Here is a 22,738-nt window from a genome sequence, read left to right as displayed (position 1 = left end):
CCTTCCCTTTCCTTCCCTTTCCTTCCCTTTCCTTCCCTTTCCTTCCCTTCCCTTCCCTTCCCTTCCCTTCCCTTTCCTTTCCTTTCCTTTCCTTTCCTTTCCTTTCCTTTCCTTTCCTTTCCTTTCCTTTCCTTCCCTTCCCTTCCCTTTCCTTCCCTTTCCTTCCCTTTCCTTCCCTTTCCTTTCCTTTCCTTTCCTTTCCTTTCCTTTCCTCTTCTCTTTTTATGGGATCAAGCTCCCCCACACACACACACCCTTTCCCCCCCCCCCCAGGGTTACATCAATAAACAAATAAAAGCACACCTAGTTAAATGTCCAAACACTCAACCACTGCCAAGTAAGGAGGAACTCTGTAGAGGACTAACCAGTGAGATAGAGCAGCCAAAACACAACAACAGAGGGCACAAAGAATACACCAGAAATGCTTTCTGAAGTGCCAGGCCCTGGACAGTGTATGACCCCTTAATATAGCAGTACTCTCAGGTGCGGGAAACATAACAAGCTTTTAAAACATGCAAAAGACAGAAATGTAGCCAAAGTGATAAGATGGAGGAATTCTCCCCAAAAGAAGGGTCAAGAAGAAATCACAGCCAGGGACTTGCTCAAAACAGATGTAAACAATATATCTGAACAAGAATTAGAACAACACTCATAAGACTACTAGCTGGCCTTTAAAAAAGCATAAAAGACACCAGAGAAACCCTTGCTGCAGAGATGAAAGATTTAAGAACTCATCAGTACAAACTTTAAAAATGCCATAACTGAGATGCAAAATAAACTAGATACAGTAACAGAAGGATTGAAGAAACAGAGGAGAAGAATAAGTGAAATAGAAGATAAAATTATGGAAGATAATGAAGTTGAAAAAAATAGGAAATGGAAATTACTAGTCACAAGGGGAGACTTAGAAAAGTAAGTGATTCCATGAAATGAAACAATATCCATATCATAGGAGTTCCAGAAGAAGAAGAGCAAGAAAAAGGGGCAGCTGGTTTATTTGAAAAAATTATAACTAAGAACTTCCTTAATCTGGAGAAGGAAACGGGCATCCACGTCCAAGAGGCACAGAGAACTCCCTTCAAAATCAACAAAAACAGGTCAACACCACAACATATCATGGTGAAACTGGCAAAATACAAAGCTAAAGAGAGGATCCTGAAAGCAGCTAGGGACAAAAGGTCCTTAACCTACAAGATAGACACATAAAGTTAGTAGCAGACCAGTCCACTGAAATTTGGCAGGCCAGAGGGAGTGGCACAAATATTCAGTGCACTGAATAGGAAAAATATGCAGCCACAAATCCTTTATCCAGCAAGGCTGTCATTCAGAATAGAAGGAAAGATGAAGACTTTTCCAGACAAACAAAAACTAAAGGAGTTCGTGACCACGAACCAGCCCTGCAAGAAATTTTAAGGGGGACTCTATGGTAACAAACAAACAAACAAGACAAAAAGCAACAAAGACTAGAAAGGACCAGAGAACATCACCAGAAACATCACCTCTACAGGTAACAAAATGGCACTAAGTTCATATCTTTCAATAATCACTAAATATAATTGGACTAAATGATCCAATCAAAAGACATAGGGTATAATAATGGATAAAAAAAACAAGATCCACTACATACTGCCTACAGGAGATTCATTTTAGACCTAAAGACACCTGCAGATTGAAAGTGAGGGGAAGGAAACCATCTATCATGCTAATAGAGGTCAAAAGAAAGCCAGAGTATGCATACTTATATCAGAAAACTAGATTTTAGAAAAAAAACATAACAAGAGATGAAGAAGGGCATTATATCATAATTAAGGGGTCTTATCCATCAAGAAGATCTAACAATTGTAAATATTTATGCCCCGAACTTGATAGAACCCAAATAGATAAATCAATTAATCACAATCATAAAGAAACTCATTGATAATAATACCATAATAATAAAAGGCTTTAATATCTCACTTATAGCAAAGGACAGATCATCTAAGCAGAAAATCAACAAGGAAACAATGGCTTTGAGTAATACACTGGACCAGATAGACTTAACAGACATATTTAGAACATTTCATCCTAAAGCAGCAGAATACACATTCTTGTCAAGTGCACATGAAACATTCTCCAGAATAGATAACCTACTGGGTCACAAATCAGCCCTCCACAGGTACAAAAAGACTGAGATTATACCATGCATATTTTCAGATCACAACTCTATGAAACTTGAAATCAACTACAAGAAAAAATTTGGAAAGCTCTCAAATACATGGAGGTTAAAGAACATCCTACTAAAGAATAGATGGGTTGGGCGCCTGGGTGGCTCAGTCGGTTGGGCGGCCGACTTCGGCTCAGGTCATGATCTCGCGGTCCGTGAGTTCGAGCCCCGTGTCGGGCTCTGTGCTGACAGCTCAGAGCCTGGAGCCTGTTTCCGATTCTGTGTCTCCCTCTCTCTGACCCTCCCCCGTTCATGCTTTGTCTCTCTCTGTCTCAAAAATAAATAAACGGTAAAAAAAAAAAAAAAAAAAGAATGGATGGGTTGACCAGGAAATTAAAGAAGAAATAAAAAATACATGGAAGCAAATAAAAATGAAAACATGACAGTCCAAATCCTTTGGGATACAGCAAAGGCGGTCCTAAGAAAAAAATACGTTGCAATTCAGGCCTATGTCAAGAAGCCAAAAGGGTCCCAAATACACAACATAACCTTATACCTAAAGAAGATAGAAAAGGAACAGCAAGTAAAACCCAAAGCCAGCAGAAGAGAAATAATAAAGATTAGAGCAGAAGTAAATGATATAGAAACAAACAAAAAAACCCAGTAAAACGATCAATCTAAAAGCTAGTTTTTTGAAAAAATAAACAAAATTGATAAACCCCTAGCCAGACTTCTCAAAAAGAAAAGAGAGAAGACCCAAATCAATAAAATCATGAAAGAAAGAGGAGAGATCACAACCAACACCACAGACATGCAAACAATTATAAGAGAATACTATGAAAAATTATATGCCAACAAACTGGACAATCTGGAAGAGTGGAAAAATTCCTAGAAACTCACACACTACCAAAACTCAAACAGGAAGAAACAGAAATTGCAACAGGCCATACCAGCAAAGAATTAAATCATTTATCAAAAATCTCCCCAACAAGTAAGATTCCTGGGCCAGATGGCTTCCCAGGGGAATTCTACCAGACATTTATTTATTTTTTTTAATTTTTTTTTCAACGTTTATTTATTTTTGGGACAGAGAGAGACAGAGCATGAACGGGGGAGGGGCAGAGAGAGAGGGAGACACAGAATCGGAAACAGGCTCCAGGCTCTGAGCCATCAGCCCAGAGCCCGACGCGGGGCTCGAACTCACCGACCGCGAGATCGTGACCTGGCTGAAGTCGGACGCTTAACCGACTGCGCCACCCAGGCGCCCCTCTACCAGACATTTAAAGAAGAGTTAATACCTATTCTTCTCAAACTATTCCAAAAAATAGAAATGGAAGGAAACCTTCCAAACTTATTCTATGAAGCCAGCATTACCTTGATTCCCAAACCAGACAAAGACCCCACTAAAAAGGAGAATTACAGGTCAATATCCCTAATGAACCTGGATGTTAAAATTCTCAACAAGATACTAGCAAATTGAATTCAACTATGCATTAAAAAAATTACTCACCATGATCAAGTAGAATTTATTCCTGGGCTATAGGACTGGTTCAATATTTGCAAATCAATCAATGTGATACACCACATTAATAAAAGAAAAGATAAGAACCATATTGTCCTCAATAGATGCAGAGAAATCATTTGACAAAACACAGCATTTTTTCTTGATAAAAGCCCTCAAGAAAGTAGGTATAGAATAAACATACATCAACATCATAAAAACCGTATATGAAAAGCCCACAGTCATATCATCCTCAGTGGGGAAAAACTGAGAGCTTTTCCCCTAAGGTCAGGAACACGACAGGGAAGTCCACTGTCACCATTATTGTTCAACATAGTACTGGAAGTACTAGCCTCAGCAATCAGACAACAGGAAAGAAATACAAGGCCCACAAATGGCAAAGAAGTCAACCTTTCACTCTTCGCAGACGACATGATACTCTACACGGAAAACCCGAAAGACCACCAAAATACTGTTAGAACTGATACCTGAATTCAGGAGTCACAGGATATAAGATCAACATACACAAATGGGGGGCGCCTGGGTGGCGCAGTCGGTTAAGCGTCCGACTTCAGCCAGGTCACGATCTCGCGGTCCGTGAGTTCGAGCCCCGCGTCGGGCTCTGGGCTGATGGCTCAGAGCCTGGAGCCTGTTTCCGATTCTGTGTCTCCCTCTCTCTCTGCTCCTCCCCCGTTCATGCTCTGTCTCTCTCTGTCCCAAAAATAAATAAAACGTTGAAAAAAAAATTAAAAAAAAAAAGGTTAAAAAAAAAAACATACACAAATGGGTTGCATTTCTATATACCGATAATAAAGCAGCAGAAAGAGAAATTAAGGAATCTATCCCATTTATGGTTTCACCAAAGACCATAAGATACATAGGAATAAACCTAACTAAAGAGGTAACAGATAAGATGTATGCTGAAAACTATAGAAAACTATGGACTCCATCATCAACTTATGAATGGATAAAGAAGATGTGGTATATATGTATATAAAATGGAATATAAAAGAATGAAATCTTGCCATTTGCAATCACATTGATGGAACTAGAGTGTATGATGCTAAGTGAAATAAGTCAGAGAAAGACCAATACCATTGGATTTCACTCATATATGGAATTTTAATAAACAAGAGACAAGCAAAGAAAAAGAGAGGGGTGGGGCGCAAATCAAGAATAGACTCTTAACTATAGAGAACAAACTGATGGTTACCAGAGAGGAGGTTGGTGGGAGTATTGATGAAATAGGTGATGGGGATTAAAGAGTGCAATTTGTACACTTGAAGCTAATATTACACCATATGCTAACTGGAATTTAAATAAAAGCTTAAAAAAATGACACAGGCTCTTTGGAAAGCAAATTAGTAGTTCCTTATAAATTAAACATAGAGTTACCATGTAACCCAGCATTTCTGCTCCATAGTATATCCTGAAGAGAACTGAAAACATATGTTCACATAAAAACTTGTATGTGAACCTTTATAGTAGCATTATTCATAATAGTGAAAAAGTTGAAATTACCCAAATATCCATTAACCGACAAATGTAGAAACAGAATGTTTATATCCATAGAATGGAATATTATTTATATATAAAAAGAAATGGACTGATACAGGGTACAACATGGATGAACCTTGAAAGTGTTATGGTAAATACAAAGAAGCCAGACACAAAAAGGCCACAATTGTATAATTCCATTTTTATGAAATGTTTTTAATAGGTAAATCTATACAGTCAGGAAAGTAAATTAGTCATTGCTAGGGTATGGAGAGAGTGGAATGGGGAGTGACTCCTAACGGGGATGGCATTTCTTTTTGGTGTAATAAAAATATCTTACCCCCCTCTCTGCCTCTTCCCCGCTCATGCTCTGTGTCTGTCTCTCAATAGTAAATAAACATTTTTTAAAAAGTGGGGGGAGGTGCCTGGGTGGCACAGTCAGTTGGGCATCTGACTTCGGCTCAGGTCATGGTCTTAGAGTTTGTGAGTTCAAGCCCCGCTCAGAGGCTCAGAGCCTGGAGCCTGTCTCAGAATCTGTGTCTCCCTCTCTCTCTGCCCCTCCCCCACTCATGCTCTGTGTCTCTCTGTCTCTAAATAATAAACGTTTTTAAAAAATGTTTATTTTATTTAAATAAAATAAACTGCGCCTGGGTGGCACAGTCGGTTAAGTGTCCGACTTCAGCCACTTCAGCCACTTCAGAGGATCTTGCGGTCCGTAGTTCGAGCCCCGCGTCAGGCTCTGGGCTGATGGCTCAGAGCCTGGAGCCTGTTTCCGATTCTGTGTCTCCCTCTCTCTCTGCCCCTCCCCCGTTCATGCTCTCTCTCTGTCCCAAAAAATAAATAAACGTTGAAAAAAAAAGTGTCTTAAAATGAGATAGTGGTGGTGATTGTACAACTTTGTGAAGGTACTGAAAATAAAACACTGAATCATCTGAATGATATACTTTAAAGGAGTGATTGTTTGGTATATGGATTTATAAATGATTTGGAAGCTTTGAAAATAAGGAGTTAAGCTTTTAGTATATGATAAATTTAAATATATACTCTGTGTGTGTGTGTGTGTGTGTGTTGGCTCTTTCATAATTTTTCACTAATGATATGCTAGTCAACTCTCTGAAAACATGAGACATGTTTAGACATGGGGCATGTACATTACCAATAATAAATACTTTCAAAGTTGTATCTCATTGCATCTAGGACAGGGAAGATTTACTAGAGTATTATCCCTGTCTCTGCTTCTAATGGCTTAAAATGAAGATGATAATGAATGAATAAGTCTCTAAAAGAAATATTGCCAAAAACAAAATCAGGAAAGCCATTCAGTGCTGACAGTGACTAGTAAAAAATGCAAAGGTGAAGTTATAGGAAAATAAAAAGTCAGAATAAGCCTATTATTTAGTTTCTCGACCATAAAAATGCCTGAGCTTATTATAAAGCATTCTTTTGGCTCTGGCCCCTTTTCCTGTCTTTGGCTATTCAGCGGAAAAATTGGATTTTAACACAAGAAGTAATTTCAATGCTAAGCCCTCTTATGAAAAGATTTCCAAGTACCCTGGGAACAAGTCAAAATCAGGCATCTCAGTGGGAAAAATGTTCACACTCTAAACATAAAGAACAGATTAATTACATAACGCCCCTTTCTGAGGCACAATGTTGTATTGTTCGTTTTGTTTTCGTAAATGTGTAGTGGGCTTTAAATACATGAACTAGCTAATCTCTAACTGTATAGATAACTGTAGTTCTGTACTGTTTCAATTCTTTAGAAATAACAAAACTGCTATGAATATGTTAAAATTCTTGAAAAGAAAACCAGCAGCTATTAGTGTACTATAATCATCATATATACCAATCTTCAGGGATTTAGTGTTTAATTTAAAGAATTTATCATTTTTATAATTTTTCTGTATTCTGGCATGTCAGCAGCCAATTTAGTATAATTTAACACAAGGTCTAGAGGTTTTCAGTCAGGATTAGAAATATGCCTGTATGAAGTGCTACTTTTTAAAAAAAAATGTATTTATTAAATTTGAGACAGAGAGTGGGGAAGGGTCACAGAGAGAGGGAGAAAGAGAGAATCCTGAGCAGGCTCCATGCTAACAGCACAAAGCCCAATGCGGGGCTCAAATTCACAAAAGTCATGAGATCGTGACCTGAGCCAAAGTCCAGTGCTTAACTGATTGAGCCACCCAGGAGCCCCACAAGAACTACAGCTTTTTAAGTAGCAAAAGCCTGTAACAACTCTTGAAATCCTTTCACAAAACTTTCTCACAAACATCAAGAGTCTGTTGTATTGAATTCCCATCTTTTTTTTTTATTTTTTTTTTAACGTTTATTTATTTTTGAGACAGAGAGAGACAGAGCATGAACGGGGGAGGGGCAGAGACAGAGAGGGAGACACAGAATCTGAAACAGGCTCCGAGCTCTGAGCGGTCAGCACAGAGCCCGACACGGGGCTCGAACTCACGGACCGCGAGATCATGACCTGAGCCAAAGTCGGCCGCTTAACCGACTGAGCCACCCAGGCGCCCCTGAATTCCCATCTTTTGATGGTACATCTATAAACCAAACTTCCTAACAGATATGTCCTAAGGGTCTATATAAAACCTCCAGATCCTCACATACCTCCATGACATATAATTTGGAAATCTCCTGATACTTTTCTATTAATGGCTTTATATTAATGCTTCTACATGCCCCAGGCTTTCTCATACTTTCTTCAAAAGGTACTTGTTTCCTCAGCATATCCCCACACTTCAAGTAAACATTGTGAACTCCCCTGTCGTGCGAGCAGGGGAGAGGGGCAGAGAGAAAGAATCTTAAGCAGGCTATGCACTCAGTGCAGAGCCCAACGTGGAGCTCGATCCTACAACCCTGGGATAATGACCTGAGCCAAAATCAAGAGTCAGAGGCTTAGCTGACTGAGCCACCCAAGTGTCCCAAGCCAGTTTTCTTTATAGAACACAGTACTGACCAAAATAGCTTTTTCTTTTTTTCACATAGCATGTATGGTGGGATAATTCACATATTAGATGGGTGCCCCCACATTACCTGACAGGCTACACTATATTAATCTAAAATGTCCTAGGCTCCTGGGTGGCTCGCTTGGTTAAGCGGCCAACTCTTGATTTTGGCTCAGGTCATGATCTTACAGTTCATGGGTTTGAGTCCCACGTCGGGCTCCGTGCTGACAGTGTGAACCCTGCTTGGGATTCTGTCTCTCTCCCTCTCTGCCACTGCCCTGCTCATGCCCTCTCTCTCTTTCTCTCTCAAAATAAATAAATAACCTTAGAAAAACATAAAATGTCCACTTTCTGGCTAGGACCCTGATCTTTCCTTTTGGGTTCTGTTACTGGTCCTAACCTTTAGTTTTTTTATTCCATGAGAGGCATTTTTTGCAAAGAAACAAAGTTTTTATCACTTCACAGGAGTTATTTCATAGGCAAGGAAGAATGGAAAGTAGTATGGATCGTGGGCTGCAAGGCTGTCCTGCTAATTGATACATTGCAGATACTCTCCAGCCTTGCTATGGGATGACACAAATCTGCGCCTTCAAAAATTCCATTTATTACATGTCTTAAACCTTCAGGCTGCTAAGCTAGTCAGTATCACTAATCTTTTTAAAAAATTATTTTAAAATAATTTCAGACTTACAGAAGGCCTTCTAGAACTGCCGTATACCCTTCATCCTGATTACCCAAATGTTAACCTTTTACCTTCTTTGTTTTGTCATTCTTTGATAATAGTTAGATTCGTAGACAGATGGGTTTTTCTCTTAAGAAGATTTCTTATTATATATATATATATATGTATGTATATATGTGTGTGTATATATATATAATAAAATATGATATGATACCATATCATATGTATCTTAGGATATACAAGTTGCAGCTATAATGCCCATTTACCCCTAAATACTTGAGTATGTGTTTCTGAAAAGAAAAAAAAAAGACATTAAAAAAAGCAGGTAGAATTCCATTATCAAATTAATGAAATTAACATTGATATAATATTATTATCTTATTTGTACACCTTATTGAAATTTTGCCAATTGAATTACTGGTGTCCTTTATAGCAAAAATGTATGTATTTATGTATTTATTTATGTATTTGCATTGGTATGGACTTATGGATTCTTATTTTATTTAGTGAATATAATTTTAATGCCCAGCTTGCACAGGTTTGGCCAGTGAGTACCTTTATAAGTTGGCTCATCTGTGCTTTTGATATGTTCCCATCAGCCTTTTTTTCTTGGTGGCACAAGAAGAGTTCTATACTCTTCTTGTATATTCCCAGAATTAGCCCTAGAATCAGCCATTCCTCCAAGAAACCTAGATTCTTCTAGTGGAAAGTGACATTTAGAAACCAAAATCCTGGTGCTAGAAATGATCATTGCTACCGGGATGTCATTGCTTTAAGACCTATGGTATACACATTACCTATCTATCACCCATAAATATATCTGTTTGTCCATCCGTCTGTCTCCACGCTAAGGCTTCCAGTTCCAGTCCCACACCACAGAGTTCTTTCTGGATATCTCTCTTTCTATTTTTAAAACTCCTTTCTCTCACAGTGAGAAACCTGGCTCCTTTTATCTACAATGTATGTATTTCCTCAATCCTATAATACACAGAAAATAGTTTTAGAATTGCTAGCCCATACTACTATGAGAAATGAATCTATTCCCCAAAATTCAATATTTGTTTATAGTTCTTTTTGTCTTTAGCCTAATGGTATATACTCAAATGTTAGTGTTCAAAATTTACTTGGATTATGTTATTAATTTGAAATACAGTTAGATTCATTTGCTTTAGTCTGTTCTATTTTAGAGGTTTTTTTCTATATTTTTCTTGATTTTTTTGAGTGTGTGCAATATACTTCCAATAATCAGAACCATAAAAATGACATACTAAGATAAATATCACTTCCCTATACTTTGTGTCAGTTTCCTCCCCACCCATCTTCTCTACCCTATTTCCCTTACATCTGCTATCTGTAGCCAATTTTGTCAGTTTCTAGAATATTCTTACAGTGTTTCTTTTTGTACAAATGAGCAGATATAATGCATATATTCTTACTTTTCCCATATCAATTCATGGAACTCTTCATTTATTTTGACATCTGCATGGCCTTCCACATATAGATTTGCCATAGTCGTTCAATCATTCCCCTCTGGGTGGACATTTAGATTGTTTTCAGTATGTTTCAATTACAATTATGCAATAAATAACCTTGTCCATTTATATTCTTTTTTGTTGGAAGTGTATATTTATGGTAAATTTCTAGGGTGGGATTGCTAATCCTAAATGAAATAAGTCAGCCAGAGAAAAACAAATGCCCATATGATCTCGCTCATAGGTGGAATTTAAGAAATAAAACAAATGAGCAAAGGAAAAGAAAAAGCAACAAACCAAGAAACAGACTCTTAACTATAGAGAACAAACTGATGGTTACCAAAGAGGAGGCGGATATACAGACTTTATAGTATGTGTTAATATCAGATAGTGTTAATGCCCCCTCATAATTTTTCTTTTCCAGCTTTTATCATACCCATTCTTGGATGTTTCTTTTTCTGTATGAATTATAATATTAAGTTTTCTAGGTCCATAAAAACAGGTTGGTATTTCTACTGAGATTATGTTAAATTTATAAGTTAAGATGGAGAGAGTTGGCATCTTTTTAATGTTGAATTGTTCTATCCCAGAACAAGGGTGTCTTTATTCGCTCAAATCTATTCTTGTGTATTTTGATAGTGTTTTAATTTTTTCTTCATAAAGATTTCAGACACCTGATGATAAGCTTATTGTTTATCTTTGTGTTTTATCTTTTTTCCTGCCATTGTAAGCAACAGTTTCTCTGATTTTTATCCTCTAAATGGTCATTGTTTGTGTGTATGAAGGCTATTGATTTCTATATGTTAATTTATATCCTATTGTCATATTTAATTTTTTTATCATTTGAGATATTTTTATCATTGATTCCCCAGGTATACTATCATATTATCTGGAAATGGAGATGGTTATACTTATGTGACTTTTCTTATCTAAATACATTAGCTGATACCTCCAAGGCAATGTTAAATAGTATTGAAAATATTATACACATGCACACATATTATATGTGTATAATACATATATATATAATATAGTTTTAAGCATGTTAAGAAAGGATTCATTTTCTGTTTTCTTCATTATTTTTATCCAAAATGGGTGCTGAATTGCGTAAAAAGCTCTTCAGCATCTGTTATAATAATCGTATGATTTTTCTCCCCAGATTGATCAATATCATGTTTTATATTAATGGATGTCCTCATACTGAGCAGACTTGCACCACTGGAATGCATCTCACTTTGGCATGGTGTATCATTTTCTGAATGTGTACCACTAGTGTTAAATCCATAAATGCCAAAGCTCTGCAACAGTGTCATTCAGAGAAGGATATCCCCCAAAAACCAAAACAAAAACCCCCAAAAGAATGATATCCCCTAAGGCACTTATTGGATTAGAGATTTCTACTGACTCAGAACCTCTGGGGAGGGTTTCCAGATTCCATTTCTGAGAGGTCCTCACAGAGGCAGTCTTTATGCACACTGAGAACCATTGGCCTACCATATAGCTTAATATGGATTTTTTATGGGAAGTTACTGCAAAACCTTATTTACTCTAGCAAGGAATTTTCTCCGTGATTCCTTTAAAAACCTGCTTTATATCTTAAAATTTTAGATCATGAGCCAGCTTCAGGAAAACAAATTGACGATACCAAAAGCTAAAATATTAGCTGTCACCTGACTGTCCATTTATCCATTTATCCATTCACTCATTTATTCACCTTCCTTTAGCACTATGCAATGATAGGGGTACAAAAATGTATAAGACCTCCATAAGAGTAGAAGAAATGGAGGATTAAATGAATGTAAAATAATATATTAGGTGTTATGTTAGAAATATTTTCCAGGAATTTTATGGGTATGATAGGCTTAAAAGAGGAAATACTTCTTTCTCCTGGATCAGAGGTTTCAGGAGTTGATGCTTTAGATGAGCCATCTTTCCAATATAACATTAACAAATAGGGAAGAAATTTATTTACAAAATCTTATGTACATGAAACTTTTTAGGAACGAATCTCTTACACATCACGTAATAGTACATCAACACATCAACTCTTGGCAAACAAAGCTACAATATTATTTACATATATAAGGGAAGGGTTATCTGTAAATGGACCAATCTCTCTATATAACCTATGAATGAATTTCTTTCCCAGACCCTCATATTTAATAGAAATACTGAGTAACATCAACAGGATAATAGAAAGCATCAGTAATACATGGAAACTTCAGTAAACAGAACATGAACTGCCATTGTTTCTGTTAGAATGCTTCGGATTCTCTTAAAGGAGAAAAATTATATTCTCTTTCTATTGGAATTCATGATGGTTTTGCTCTGCTCCATTTATTCTTAGTATAAGACTTTCCTTATCCAGGACAACTGCTGTGTGAGAGAAGGACCATAAAATTGTGTGACTGACATTCATGCCAGGATAATGGTTATGAGTTGGCTTGGTATGGAATGCATTTCTTCTTATCACACGAATGGCCTTCATGTGATGAGAGGGCAGCATTTTAAAGTACAAACCTGGTACTGCTTGCTCTGGAGAAAATTCTCCAAAGTCAAATGTCGTTAGGTTCTTTCATTTCCTGATTTTAATGATTTAGAAGGAGTGTTATTCAATTGCCAACAGTTTTGTTTACACAAAGTCTATAAAATTTAACTGCTGCTGTGTGTTGAAAATGCTGCAAACTATGTCTATATCAAGTAGTTTAGGCATTAATATTTTTGCATCTGATTTAAGCTGCAGCAAGTGTGAACCAAGGTAGATGCAAATGTGACACTGATGTCTTGGTTATCTACTCTGGCTCTGCTTTAATTATCACTCGTTAGTAGTTGCTCATCCAATCATTAAAATACATGTTCACATTTGATATGTTTTTGATTGCCTCAGAAAAAGTAATTCATAGCAAACACTCCAGTATGGTTTTTTAATGTGTATCCATCCATATTAATAGTACAAGATTCTTCTGATAGCAAAAATAGATCCTGGGTGAGTTCTGATATTATACACACACACACACACACACACACACACACACACACACACACACACTATACAATCTATTCTTAACCACCTATTTAATGAGTATATTTGTTTTGAAAAACAGTAAAATGTAATGTGCCTTTATTGAGCTAGGTCATATTCATTTTAATACTTTCTTTTTTACTTTATAGTTGGCAATCAGTGGATAAATTACATATCATTCTGTGGCCTTAGAACGCATGCAGAGCTTGAAGGAAACCTAGTCACTGAGCTCATCTATGTCCACAGCAAGTTGCTAATTGCTGATGACAACACTGTTATTATTGGTAAGTACATGGTCTCTAATTGTGTTGCTTGCTGGTTGACTTCATGCAAAAATCCTTCTTTCTCTTCCTCCCAAGATTCCTTTGCAGTTGAGAGGGACTGTAACGTGTTATCTAAAACATTTCTGGAGCAGTCTTTTTCACTTGTGTCCTTTCTAATAATCTCTGTTTTCATCTGTGAAGAAACAAAGGCACAGAGCAACTAAATAACCATTGTGCAAATTACAGTATCCAGAGCAGTGGTTTAACCCAGCAGTATAGTAATCGGTTGTTCTCATTAATTCTTTATTACCTCCTTATTTTTATTTTGAACCTAAGTACCTAGATTTTGGGGGCTGGAGGGGAAGACATGGGGAGGGAAAATGAACAGCCCAACTGACCATTGTCTGATGCATGGATAAAGAAGTACTATATATATATATATATATAAAGAATATATATAAAGAATATATATATATATATAAAGAATATATATATATGTAAAGAAGTGCTAGCTCTCTCTCTGTCTCTCTCTCTTTCATGTATATATATATGTGTATATATGTATATATATGTATATATATGTATACACACACACACACACACACACACACATATATATATACCTACATGTACTAAGTGAAATAAATCAGAGAAAGAAAATCCCATATGATTTCACTCATGTGTGGAATTTAAGAAATAAAACAAATGAGCAAAGGGGAAAAACAGTAAATATGCCTTTTCCATCCCTATCCCCCACTGATAAAAAACAAAACTTCATATCTAGGAATAATGAGATTGTCTTCTCTGGAATATGAGTTGAAAAAACAGAAAAAGTAATTCTGAAACCAGAAAATGTATAGACCACAGTGTGGTGATACATATATATGTGTAGATACACACACACACACACACACACACACTCTTTTAATACTTACCCAGGGCATTTGGAAAAATATCTGTGTCTTCTGTCTGTTGCTCTATTAGGATCAAAGCTCGTCAGGGATTTATTGACTTTCCTATTCCCCCAATAAACAAGGTTTCTCTTATTTTCCCCAAGCGATTCAGGCCTTGCTCTTCAGAAGTCAATCTCAGAATATTTTCATATTAAATTTGTCAGTGACAGTTGGAGAGGAGGAGTACTGATGTTTGCTGAAATGGAAAAACAAACAAACAAAGCCAAATAAAATTCAGTTGATTGCTTCAGCAAGATTTCAGAAGTCTGGAAGTTAAAATTGACAGATGTACATTTTTTCCTTTTAAAGCTCATTTTGGCTTTCAGCCTGCTGTACTTTAAATAAAAGTATAGATGAAGAGTACTTTGCAGTAACAGAGCTAATGATTAAATAGATTTGTTGAGTTTTTTAACTGAGTTATTTTCTAGAAAGTTCTGTGAATTTTCCAAGGCTACCGTTTATTTAGGCTAGCAATAATCTGTCTTGCACATAATTCTTACCCATTTTCTTGAAACCAAAGTAGTGGTCTTGGGAGTCTGAAGAGGTCTTACTTGCTAGTCTTTAGGGGCTGGATTTTTCTCTTTCCCCAAGGGCAAAACAGATTTCCCCATAGAAAATCCAAAGATAGTTTTGTGTTCTCTGTCTCAGGGGAAACTCTAAGAGAAGCAGGTTTGTTGCTGCTCTAAATTCATAACACAGAGAACGGTATTTCAAATTCTCAGAGAGGAGTTTGAGAAGTTAGGTTGAAAATAACTTACAGGTGTTAAGCAAGTATTTAAAAGCTTAAAAGAGGTTAAAGTAGCCTATGGCTAAAGTTTCTAACATGGCAAAAGTGCGCCAGGGTTATTGAACAATTGACAGAAGAAAAACATCTAATTTTTATTCTCACATATTCCTCACAAGGAAATACTTGTTTTCCTGCACTACAGATCTCTTCTGTGCGGAGTTTTAATTATCCCTTGCCCTAAGTGCCCCTGCTGCTCATGAAATCTGTGACCAAGTCCACGTTTCTAATCCATCTTAATATTGGCACTTAACCAAACTAACATTTTGTTTGCTTTCCTAAACAAAACAAGGCTCTCCTTAACTAGAAGTAGAGTATCGTGTTGACTAAATGAAATGATGTGTGTGTGTGTGTGTGTGTGTGTGTGTGTGTGTGTGTAATCCACTACAGAGCACCATGGGGAGACATAAGACTTGAATCAAACAATGCCACTGCCCCACAGGGCTCAAGGTCTAGAGGGGAGGGAGGTGCTCTTTCCACCTAACACCAGAAACGTCAGAGTGGGTATTGCCGAGCGGGAGTCAGAGGGTCCAGAGGCGTCAATGAGATTGGTAGGTGGGAAACTATGTAGAAGTAATGAGTATCAGTCCTGAGAGGACAGGCTTGAGAGTGGCTGAGGAAAGTGTGTAGTTGAACGGCTGCCTCCACTTAGCCGAATCCCACAGATCCCAACCCTGGCTGCATTAGAGTTGACTGGGGGGCTTTAAAAATACAGATCAGTGGGGTGCCTGGGTGCTTCAGTCGGTTGAGACTCTTGATTTCAGCTCAGGTCACGATCCCAGGGTCATGGGATCGAGCTTTGTGTCGGGCTCTGCACTGAGTGTGGAGCCTGCTTAAGATTCTCTCTCTCCCCTATTCTCTCTCAAATAAAATCTGTGTATAAAATTTGGGGGGAAGTTTATCCGTATCTACAATTTACTGTAAAATGGATCCCCTAAAAAAGGTGCCTTAGTGGATAAAGGGATGGAGGGGTACTGGGGGAAAACTGGTTCCTATTTCTGGAAATTCCAGGATTAATTGGTCTGGTTGGGGTGCAGCCATCAAGGTATTTTTTTTTTGGCACCAGTATTTTTAAAAGCCTTGTGGGTGCCACTCACATGCAGTCCAAGCTGAACTTGGAGAAATTCTGAACTGGAAGAACAGAGAACACAAGTGGGTAAAAAGTACTGAGTAGCGCACGTGGACTCGGTAGAAGAATCAGGTTTCCTTTAAAACAAGCTAGGGGCACCGGAGTGGCTCCGTCGGTTAAGCATCCGACTTCGGCTCAGGTCATGATCTCACAGTTTGTGGGTTTGAGCCCCGTGTTGGGCTCTGTGCTGACAGCTCAGAGCCTGGAGCCTGCTTCAGATTCTGTGTCTCCCCCTCTCTCTGCCCCTCCCCTGCTCACACTCTGTCTTTCTCTGTCTCTCACAGATGAATAAACATTAAAAAAAGAGATAAAACAAATCAGCTAAAACAGAGTAGAATTGGTGAATTAGTTGTCTGTGACTGCTAAAACAAATAACTACAAACTTAGTGGTCATTTATTACCCAACAGTTCTGTAGATGAGAAGTCCAACGTGGGTCTCACTGGGCTACAATGAGGGTGTCAGCGGCGCTACATTCCTTCCTGGAGGCTCCAAGAGAGAAGCTAATTCCTTGCCTTTTCCAGGGCTAGAGTCTGTCAGTGGCCCCTTCCTCTATCCTTGGAAGCAGCAACTTTGTTTCTCTCTGAGAGTTCCCAAAAGTCTCAGCCCAAACTTCTCTAATTACATGTCCCTCTGAATCCTCTTCACTTTTAAAGACCCTTGTGAGGGGCGCCTGGGTGGCTTAATCGGTTGAGCGTCCGACTTCAGCTCAGGTCATGATCTTGTGGTTCATGGGTTCGAGCCCCACGTCGTGCTCTGTGCTGACAACTCAGAGCCTGGAGCCTGCTTCGGATTCTGCGTCTCTCTCTCTTTCTCTGCCCCTCACTCACACATGCTCTCTCTCTGTCACACTCAAAAATAAACATTAAAAACAGAAAGAATTAAAAAAAAAATACTCTTGTGACTGTGTTGGGCCCACCTGGATAATCCAGGTTCATCACCCTGCTTTAAGGCCAGCTGATTAACAAACTTAATTCCCCTTTTCTGTGCAACATAACATATTCCTAGGCTTTGGGGATTAGAACACAGTCATCTTTGGGGGCTATTTTTCTGCCTCCCATAGAAAGATCCACAATTTCTCAAACAAGACACTTTTTATTTATTTTATTTTGTTTTTTTAAAAATGTTTATTTCTTATTGAGAGACAGTGAGAGATAGAGCATGAACATGGGAGGGGCAGAGAGAGGAGGAAACACAGAATCTGAAGTAAGCTCCAGGCTCTGAGCTGTCAGCACAGAGCCCGACGCGGGGCTCGAACCCACAAACCGCGAGACCATGACCTGAGCCAAAGTCGGACGCTCAACCGACTGAGCCACCCGGGCGCCCCAAGACACTTTTTAAAACACAAACCAAAAAGGAAAAGGCAGGTAAACCCAACTGCATTAAAATTCAGAACCTTGGGGCGCCTGGGTGGCGCAGTCGGTTAGGCGTCCGACTTCAGCCAGGTCACGATCTCGCAGTCCGTGAGTTCGAGCCCCACGTCGGGCTCTGGGCTGATGGCTCAGAGCCTGGAGCCTGTTTCCGATTCTGTGTCTCCCTCTCTCTGCCCCTCCCCCGTTCATGCTCTGTCTCTCTCTGTCCCGAAAATAAATAAACGTTGAAAAAAAAAAATTAAAAAAAAAAATTCAGAACCTTATTCATTAAAAAGCACTATTAAAGAGAATAAAAACATAAACCATAAACTGAAAAAAGGATAATGGCAACACAATATTCAAAACCTACAAAATACTACCATAAATCAATAAGAAAAAACATCCAAAGGAAAACGGGCAAAGGGATTGTATAGGCATGTCACCAAAGAGGACATACCTGAGGCCCATAAACATAGGAAAAGACGTTCATCTGCATTAATATGACACAAAGAACAGCTTTTAAAAATACCATTTGGCAAAAATGTAAAAGTTGGACAATCCAGGTATTGACCAAGCTGTAGCACCAGGGACGCCACTCCTATGGAGCCCTGGTAAACTCCCACGTGTGCACAACAGGAAACAGATCGCTATGTAGAGTGTTTGTGCATCATAGAAAAACACTAAAAATAACCCAAAACATCCATCAACAGTAGCATGAATAAATAAGTCCTGCTGTGCTCGTTCAAGGAAAATAATGCATTAGTATTAGACACAGATAAATCCCAAAGACATAAAACTGAATGAAAGAAGCAAATCTCAAAAGATTATCTACATATGGATACATTTAAATTGTGCATATATGCATATTTAACTTGTACATACATGTTTGCATATATTCTTTTGTATTTTGCTATATATCACAGTGTTTAAAGTGTTTTCTAAAAAGCAGACTTAGAAAAGGTCATTCTCTAAAAATTGAATGGTTTTGGGCACCTGGGTGGCTCAGTCGGTTAAGCGGCCGACACTTGATTTCAGCTCAGGTCATCATCTCACGGTTCGTGAGATCAAGCCCCGAGTCGGACTCTGTGCTGACCGTGCAGAGCCTACTTGGGATTCTGTCTCTCTCCCTCTCTGTTTGCCCCTCCCTCATTCATGCTTTCTCTCTGTCTCTCTCTCAAAATAAATAAACATAAAAAAACATTGTAGAGCAGTTTATAGATTACTAAATTCTTTCACATAGTCTTACTTAGTTCTCACAAGAACCCTACAAGATCTGTATTATGATCTCGATTTATGAAAGATCAAATTAAAGCTGGAAAAGGTTAAATGACTCTGTCCAAATTAATGCTGGGCCAACTGTGAAGCCCAAGGATATGGCTACAAATTTTACAGAAAAATCAAGATGTAAGTACATGCATAAAAGACTATTTGTTGCTAACAAAACAAAGTATGTCGATGGTTCCCACCTTACAGAGCTCCATAGTGCTCCCAAATTTCTGTGAAGTACTTGCTCCATCCTTTCTTTGTCACCCAGGGTCCCCATGGGACCACCATTCACCTCCATAGTTATCGTAGATTTCCGTATTAACTACGTGACGATATTGTGGCAAATGGCAGTAAAATCTCTTTAGGAAGGGTCCAGCTTTTCCTCACGTACAACATGCTGCCATTTGGTCTCAGGGCAGGGCTGCTATCACCTTATACCCTGACTGTCCCCATCACAGAGGGTAGCCTCTGCTCCTGTTCAGTCCAACCCTTCTGCTCCGTGTCTGCAGAAGCAGCGGCATGTGTGACTAGGGGAAGAGGAAGAGAAAAGGTCAGGTTCCTTCTGTAGTTTGTAGGACATCTCAAGGATTCAAAAACATGAATCCATAGTGATGAATGCAGAAAAACGTGCTGGGGTTTCTGAATACACAGCAGAGGAGTGGAGAAAGCACAGGTTGAACTAATATTAAAATACTTGCCCTTCACATGTGAAAGTCAACATCCTCCGTTCCTTTGGATTTCAAAATAGCATGGAAGGAAGTTGATAGAAGCTGTTCGCATACCACACAAGTTAGGCAAGAGAATGTTAAATCCAAAGCCACTAATGATAATCCGTATTTGAGAGTAGACTCTCTCAGTTGTGAGGCTACTCTGGGGTTTGGCATTCATAAGTATATGACCATGAGTTAAGTAATCAGACTCTGCAGAGTCTGATTCGTAAGTCTAAAAGCTGACTGGGCTGAACTCTGAACTGGTGTGTCTTTTCTCTTTGTGTGCTAAATGATTACATCAGTTAGAATCCTTTGAGCCACCAGATGAAAACTCAGCTAGAATTGTGTGAGACAATAAGGAAAATGTATTACTCTACACACCAAAAGGTAAGAAAGTTGGCTAGTTCAGTGGCTTGAAGACCCAGAGTTTTTCTTCATTCTGCTCTGCTATCTTCAACTTGTCTGCTTGTCCCCTCTTGGTTATAAAATGGCTGCAGCAGCTCCTGGCATCATGTCTTCATCCAACATTCAAACCAGAATATCCAAAGGCTGGAAGAGACCACATTCCAGGCTGGTGTCTGTTTATAAGAAGGAGATAAACTTTCTCAGAAGCCCCTGCAGACTTTTCTTCATGTCACACTGGCTACAATCGTGTCAAGTGCTCATTCCTAAGCCAGTCATGGGCAAAAATCATGAAATTACCATGGCTGGCTAGGACTGATCAAGACTCATGCCTGGGTTAGGGCGGGCCTCCTCTTCCTAAAACTCAGCATCTCTTGATAACCTGAACAAAAGTAAGGTTTTCTTAGCAAGGAAGAATTGAGTGGGGAGGGCAACCAACCGTGTCTGCTATGACGAGAATATTGTCCTATGTCACTGGTTCTCCTTATAGGCTCTGCCAACATAAACGACCGAAGCATGCTGGGGAAGCGTGACAGTGAAATGGCTGTCATTGTACAGGACACAGAGACAGTCCCTTCAGTAATGGATGGGGAAGAATACCAAGCTGGCCGGTTCGCCCAAGGACTTCGGCTGCAGAGCTTCAGGTGGGCCGTCCAAAGCTGTGTCTTTCTTACATGGTTTCACTGTGGTGTTTGCTGAAACCCAGCCCCACCTCCTGCCCTTAGCAGTCATATCATCCCCCAGATTCTTTGTCTAAAACAGCATCTCCCAGAATATGAGATGTGAATCACCAGTAGTGTTAGAAATTACTTTATCTGGGGCATAAACATTCTCCATTTTAATCGTTTTTTTATTATTATCTTTTGAGAGATAGAAGATGAGTAGGGGAGGGGCAGAGGGAGGGAGAGAACACCCAGCGTGGAACCTGACACAGGGCTTGAACTCACGACCCTGGGATCATGACCTGAGCCAAACTCAAGAGTCAGACGCTCAACTGACTGAGCCACCCAGGTACTCCTGTTTTTATTATTTTTATGTGTAATTGAGACAAATAGCATTTTAAATTTATTCATTGATTTAGGACCAGGTTGGGTCAACCCATCTGTGTCTATTTAAGGTTTTTAAAGTCAGTCCATTTTTAAAAATTGTAATAGTCCCAATAATACGGGGATGTAAGAAAAATTATTAAAGGAGGGTGTCAGTGACTACTGATAGTGAAGTGTGGAAACTTCAGCTGCAGACATGAAAGATTCCTGATCTCCTCCAAGAAGATGTGAGTTTTAAACTAATCTGTGGTCAAGCTAAGAGAACACTGGGCTGGGAAGCAAGGGCCGTATGCCCCTAAAGGAGTCTTTTTGTTGGGTTAATGTTTCTGAGAACTTTCTGGTGCTGGGCCCTAACTAGTCTCATCCCAGCCCCTTTAGTCTAGGTGGTCTGAGCGATCCTTCTAGAGCCTAGCTCAGATCCCGTCACTCTGCTCATGGTCAATAGAAGATGCTGACCACTCTTCCATCCCAAGGCCTTTACAGTAAGCCCGCGTTTCCATGATTCTAGAGCTGTCTCTGCCGAGATGGGTTTTCACCGTGGCCTCCACAGCGAGGGGCAGCGAGTGTCCCTGATTAAGCTTTAAGCTATTTGGGGAAAGCGTACTATGCTTCACAGCACTGCTGTTTTAAGTTTTTCTGGCATGAGTGGTTGAGCTTGGAAACGGGTTCACTTGTAGATAGGCGCAGAATGAGTCCTTCGCTCCCTGAAAATGCTGCCAGCCACTCCCTTGGTACCTCCCTGTCCAGATTCTGGCTTTTGAGAAGCGAGATAAGCTTCAGTTCCAGAGAGGGCTCATTCTGCTCCTCTCTGCCCCAGGAGCTCAGCGAATCCATCCCTCAAAATCTGACTGTCAATACTGCTTAACAGTTTTTATTGCTTTTGTTCCTAATTGTTTTGCCAGTAAGATTTTTTTTCCCCAAACCATTGATATTTCAATTAGCTTCTAATGTTAATTTGTTTTGTTTCGTGCAGAAGAGATTAAAATTAGTACCCTGTTAATTAACCCATTGATTGCCTACCGCAGCATATATGAGGAAGCAAATATTGCTTCGTGTAAGCTAGAAACAAATGTCTTTTCAGTTCCATGGGAACTGAAGTATTCTCTTTAGAGTGGTGAGTTTCTTTATAACTTTCTAAAGGTATAATTAAAAAGGTGTAGGTGGTTTTGATTACAACGTATTTTTGTTGTAGAAGATTTGGCAAATATAGGTGAGCAATGAGAAAATTAAATTCATCGGGTCGCCTGGGTGGCTCAGCCCATTACGTGTTCGACTTTGGCTCAGGTCACGATCTCATGGTTTGTGAGTTCGGGCCTCACATTGGGCTGTCAGCACAGAGCCCGCGACGTATCCTCTGTCCCCTGCTCTCTCTGCCCCTCCCCCACTCTTGCTCACTCTCTCAAAAATAAAGAAACAGTAAAAAAAAAAAGTAAAGAAAAGAAAATTAAATGATCTGTAATCCCACTGCCCAGAGCTAGCAATTTTAACATCTGCTGTATATCATTCCACTTTGTTCTGTACATAATATATTACTATTGTGTATTTCTTTTTTTTTTTT

The 22,738-nt window shown here is 39.0% G+C and overlaps 1 protein-coding gene and 1 long non-coding RNA gene across 8 annotated transcripts in view; one reads left to right on the top strand and one right to left on the bottom strand.

Moving 5' to 3' along the window:
• PLD1 (phospholipase D1) overlaps nt 1-22,738 on the top strand; it is a 211,065-nt gene that overhangs the window by 174,531 nt on the left and 13,796 nt on the right. For all 7 annotated transcript variants that reach the window (XM_040480751.1, XM_040480752.1, XM_040480747.1 and 4 more), the window contains 2 exons: nt 13,427-13,561; nt 20,625-20,778. In XM_040480751.1, the coding sequence (XP_040336685.1) occupies nt 13,427-13,561; nt 20,625-20,778 (289 nt within the window). The remainder of the gene's footprint in view (nt 1-13,426; nt 13,562-20,624; nt 20,779-22,738) is intronic.
• LOC121033995 (uncharacterized) lies at nt 13,360-15,158 on the bottom strand. Its single transcript, XR_005792242.1, has 2 exons — nt 14,476-15,158; nt 13,360-13,733 (listed from the first exon to the last, which is right to left on the bottom strand). It is a non-coding gene; the product is annotated as an uncharacterized LOC121033995 (long non-coding RNA).

The sequence above is a fragment of the Herpailurus yagouaroundi genome, unplaced genomic scaffold, assembly GCF_014898765.1.
Source record: "Herpailurus yagouaroundi ecotype Mexico unplaced genomic scaffold, PumYag 159, whole genome shotgun sequence".
Taxonomy (NCBI): Eukaryota; Metazoa; Chordata; class Mammalia; order Carnivora; family Felidae; genus Herpailurus; species Herpailurus yagouaroundi.
This window is presented reverse-complemented; position numbering and strand designations above follow the sequence as displayed.